At 34.0% G+C, this 4,648-nt stretch overlaps 1 protein-coding gene across 2 annotated transcripts; it reads right to left on the minus strand.

Annotated features, from left to right (window-relative positions):
* Nucleotides 1–1,122: 1,122 nt before the first annotated feature.
* Nucleotides 1,123–4,374, minus strand: LOC133284619 (uncharacterized). Of its 2 annotated transcripts, none has more exons than XM_061481676.1 (2): nucleotides 3,990–4,374; nucleotides 1,123–2,684 (listed from the first exon to the last, which is right to left on the minus strand). In XM_061481676.1, exons 1-2 carry the CDS (start codon nucleotides 4,050–4,052, stop codon nucleotides 1,587–1,589), a joined length of 1,161 nt encoding a protein of 386 aa, XP_061337660.1. In that variant the 5' UTR covers nucleotides 4,053–4,374; the 3' UTR covers nucleotides 1,123–1,586. The 2 variants fall into 2 exon arrangements, with proteins under 2 accessions (XP_061337660.1, XP_061337659.1); XM_061481675.1 differs by having other exon boundaries at nucleotides 1,124–2,687.
* Between the last annotated feature and the right edge of the window lie 274 nt (nucleotides 4,375–4,648).

Raw genomic sequence — 4,648 nt, forward strand, 5'->3', positions numbered from 1 at the left:
CTGTTTGATAATGTATTATCATGAATTAAGATTATGTATGAAATGTGAACATTGAAGGAATAGTATAGCAACTAAAATGAATAGTACGCCATGAAAAGAAGAATGCATAATAAAATGTCTTTCGTTCAACTACTAAAAGAAGAATGCATGATAAAATATTTTAACTTGGCAGACACATAAAATCGAAAAGGGAACAAAGAAGTGTTGGGTGTAAGCTTATGGAAATTACGTTGAGGAAAATGAGTGATTCAGAAGTAAGAAACTCACGGTACCCCATTATTGAATACAAGCATTGAATAACGAAACCACTTGGTGGGAAATGGGAATATTAATCGTAAGACGCGCTCTTGGGTAGTGGGGACTCTTTCATTTAATACTCAACCAAAAATGTTGCTCTAAGCACTTTTCTGTCGTTGAAAAGCTATTTCATTCCTCCAGGTCTTCGAAAAGAACATGTCAATTTCCAAGGAAAATGCCCAACCAATGGTGACTCGACCATGTCAACACAGACTCCACTTGCAATACTAGAAAGAAAAAAAAAATACATTACCCAAAAAAATGTTTAATATTGATGCAAAATAAGTAACAAGTTCCATGAAGTCACAATCTGAATTCCACGATTGTAACTAGCAACCATTATCAGGGTGCGGAATTATGTGACACACGCAAAGGATTAGTAAATTGGAATTTGATAAGAAGTTTGATATTTTTATATTTAAGTCTTACAAAGGAACACATGATGAAAATAATATAAATTTCTTTAGTGCACATACTAAACAAACATTTGCGTTTGTTAACATTTAGCAAGTATATTATCAAATTTGGATATAGAAGTGTCAAATTTGTGAACAACTTGATTGCTCTTTTGGATAGCAAGATGAAGATAAAATTGATTTCAAAATATTTAAAATACCAAACCCTTCAAGGATAAAAAGAAAAATCTCAAAAAAGGGCCTAATGCATTTCGCTAACCTTAAATTAGTATCTTGGTCAAATTCGAAGATGACAAAGGTTGAAATGGTAGTTCAAACTGGACATTGCACATTTGTACTATATGTACTACTGCATCACTTGGTATTATAAGAGATTTATTAAAAATAAAATAAAATCCACCACACAAAATAAATACCTCGAGAAAAGGAATCTAAAGTCAACACTGATCAAAATTAAATTAAAGATGAATTAGTACACATCCAAAGTGGTTAGAATATAACTTAGACCAAGAAATCCAAATCCCCACTAGAAAAGCTTGGGAAATGTCATGCTACTATAGGCAACTTGGGGTTCATGCATACCCAAAGAGAAGGTACAAAAGCTTGCCCAAAGGGCATATATAAAAGACTATTTCCCTCACATCCTCCAGACTTGAGAATCTCACATGCCTGCATACCTGGTTTAAAACAAAACCCCAGTATTTGAAATTGGATATACAAAGGTTCCTGTCAAATTTCGAAATTGCATCAGGATTTTCTGAATATCCCCCTAAAGAATGACCTACATTCATAGCTATAAGTCATTCAATAGAGCTCCTTTGGTGTAATACATTATCAATTTTCCAACATTAAACGAAACATCTACATTCAAAGTCAGCCACTTTCTCTTATGCAGTTACCAGGCAACAAGAACTTGTATCTCTCTGCATTATTCAACAAATATGCAGGAAGATGCACTGCTGAATAAGAATGAGGAATAGGTCCCAATTTCCCAATTATCTCCTTAAATGTATACTCTTCAGGAAGCATGTCAAATAAGTCAGCACCTTTGCATATAACATCCTGAATCCTGTCAGGGTTCAAGTAATGAGGAAACCGCACCCGATCGTAATGGCTGTAAGCCTTCATCTTAAATATGAAATCACTGATATGGCGGAAACAGAAACTACAATGCCAGCCAGCATCTGACAACAGTAGATCAGCCTGTCTATAGTGTGCATACCTAGTCTTACCAGCCTGGTATCTATGGATTGATGCTCTCCAACTTTTGTTGTCAAGAAAGAACTCGAAAGAGTATAAGTAGTTCCTCAGTTGAAGATGAAGAACAGGAGGGGTTTCGTCGCACCACCTCAAGAGATTAATTGTGTGAGCACTAGGAATCTCATCAACATCAGACATTATCAAGAGATCATCATCTTCTATGCCTGCTATCCTCAGAAGCTGATCCAGGGCAACTCTTTGATATGCCTCTTCAACAAAAGGATTTTCCTTCCTCTTAAATCTTCCTCCAATCACCCCATAAGTCAATCGGGATTCAACAAACTTGAACTTGTCCCTATTGCTTGCAAAAACCAATGGTTTGACAAATCCTGTGAATGTTGAGTTTGATTCAAGAAGTACATACTGTGTCACATAAGGACGCATTTCTTTCCATCGGATAGTAAGCATGTCAACTTCATTGCTAAACAAAACTGCATCGAAGACTCGTCTTGGGTATTCACGGATTCTCCAACCATGAAGTTTGCAGAGAGACTCCATTGACACATTCTCATGATAATAGTGAGGGATTTCATGGAAGGGTTTTGGAGGAGATTCCCATAGTGGTCTTAGAAAGTAAGTTATTTTCTGTCCATGCAAATAGAGCCCAAAGATGCTTACTGGTAGGACCACAAATACAAATATGTAAGTTTTGAAGTCCAATCCCCGTAAAATGCAACCGAGTCTTGACATGCTCAATGCTGCAGGAGTTCCCTGCTGCACAGAAAACAAAAAATCTCTAAGCTACATGGACAACTTAATGATCAAAAACCTCATATAATGGCATAAAATTATTACATGAACCATCTCTACCAACATGAAAATCAGAAAGTAAAAAAAAGAGCACCAAACTCTAAAAGTCCAGTCCTCACAAGTATATATTTAACAAAGATATGAAATGGAAAGTTTAAAAAACAAAACCCTGAATTATATATATATATAGAGGGAGGGGTTATAGTTACTACCTCTTTTTCTTACTACTTCTTACTACCAAATATTAACCATTGATTTCCGTCAATCTAACGGTTATAATTAATTGAAAATTAATAATTAATTGATAAGCATGACCCAATAAATTATAACCGTTAGATTGTCAGAAATCAACGGTTAAGATTTGGTAGTAAGAAGTAGTAAGAAAAAGAGGTAATAACTATAATCTTCCCTATATATATATATATATATATATAAACCGGAATTAATTTTCACAATCTTCATATAAAAGAATGAAATGGGGAAAATCTAGAAAAAAGGATTCAAAATGGCAGATTCACAGAGAACAAAATCTAAAACAACCATCATTCCGTAAAGCATACAAAACATAGATAGAAGGTTCAAAAAGCGACACAAAGGGTGAAAACCAACCATTCAAAGTTTGAAATCCACAACTCAAATGCTACATAGAAAACCAACAGTTCAAACCTCAGAGGTTCAAAAACTTAAAAAGCACGGAGAAATTATGAATTCAAAAGATAAAAATTGTAAAGAACCACTTCAACCCAAAAGGGTGTGGTGGGGAGGGCCTTTTTAATGGTTTTATTATTCCCTGACAGAAATAATGACCTATCAACCAAAGCATAAACCCCTCGATGGCAAGTTCAAAACAACAATACACAAATTAATCATATTTGACATCTCTAATATGCATACATCAACGAATGAAAGGGGAAACATTATTTCTGTCGTAAATCCATCCAAAAATCACATCACCAAAAACTACAAGGGAAGTACTTAAAAACGATCAACAAAATTATATTGGATTGCAAAAACAAGTAAACTTAGCAACGACAAAAACATTTTAAAAACAAACATGACAGAAAAAACTCAAAAATAATAAAATTCCCATTTTGCATTGACAACAAAACCCAACATAGGAAACTCATTAAAACCATAACCCAAAAAAATAAAAACCAATAAAAGAAAAAGAAAAAACAGTTTAATAGAGCAGATATGAATTCATTAAAAACAAAAATCCAACCAGAAAAAAAAAAAAAGCAAAAACAAAAAAAACAAAAGAAGTACCTGCCCACAAACTTCATCGCAGATATCATCAGTCTTCTTGGAATTATAATACCCCTCAGACATGGTGAAGAACCCACACAAAAAAAGAGTATCTTTTTCTGTTTCCGTTTCGTTTTTTTTTTCTTGGGTTGGGAGGATATGAGAAGAAAAGGAAAGCAAGTGCAGAATTGGTTTATGGGTACTGTTTTATGAATAAGAAGATTGAAACTAGATCAACCCCTTCCAAACGAAGGTGCCAAAATTGCAACAAAAAATTCTTCAAACAGGCAAAAACCCAGTAAAGCTACGACCTTTAAGGTTCTCTCTCTCTTTCTATTCCTCTTCTTTCTACCCCAACCTTGTATCGTCAATTATAGCCGTTTGGTGTGGTTTTTCGCTCTTTCACCAGTTATCCCACTCTTCTAAATATTGAAGGATCATAAGAGGGGCATTTCATTTAAGTATACGTCTTCGTAAGATACGCATTTAATCCCCAAATTTGTTTTTTTGGTATGCCATTTAATCCCCAATTTTAATCACTATTAACAATTTACTCAAATAAAATTTATAATATAATCTTCTCATAGTCAAGATTACTATTTCTTTCCTTAAATGAAAATTACCCACTATTTTCATGGAACATAATTTTATCTTATCGTGTAAGTCTATCCATTTCTTAT

The sequence above is a fragment of the Gastrolobium bilobum genome, unplaced genomic scaffold (genome assembly GCF_033153095.1).
Source record: "Gastrolobium bilobum isolate Gb01-03AN ecotype WA unplaced genomic scaffold, APGP_CSIRO_Gbil_v1 utg56164, whole genome shotgun sequence".
NCBI classification, from domain to species: domain Eukaryota; kingdom Viridiplantae; phylum Streptophyta; class Magnoliopsida; order Fabales; family Fabaceae; genus Gastrolobium; species Gastrolobium bilobum.

Excerpts from the sequence above, each read along its gene's own strand:
- LOC133284619 (XM_061481675.1), bottom strand. The coding sequence starts at position 4,052 with ATGTCTGAGGGGTATTATAATTCCAAGAAGACTGATGATATCTGCGAT. Across the intron at positions 2,688-3,989 it reads GCGATGAAGTTTGTGGGCAG|CAGGGAACTCCTGCAGCATT; the intron begins GTACTTCTTTTG and ends TTTTCTGTGCAG.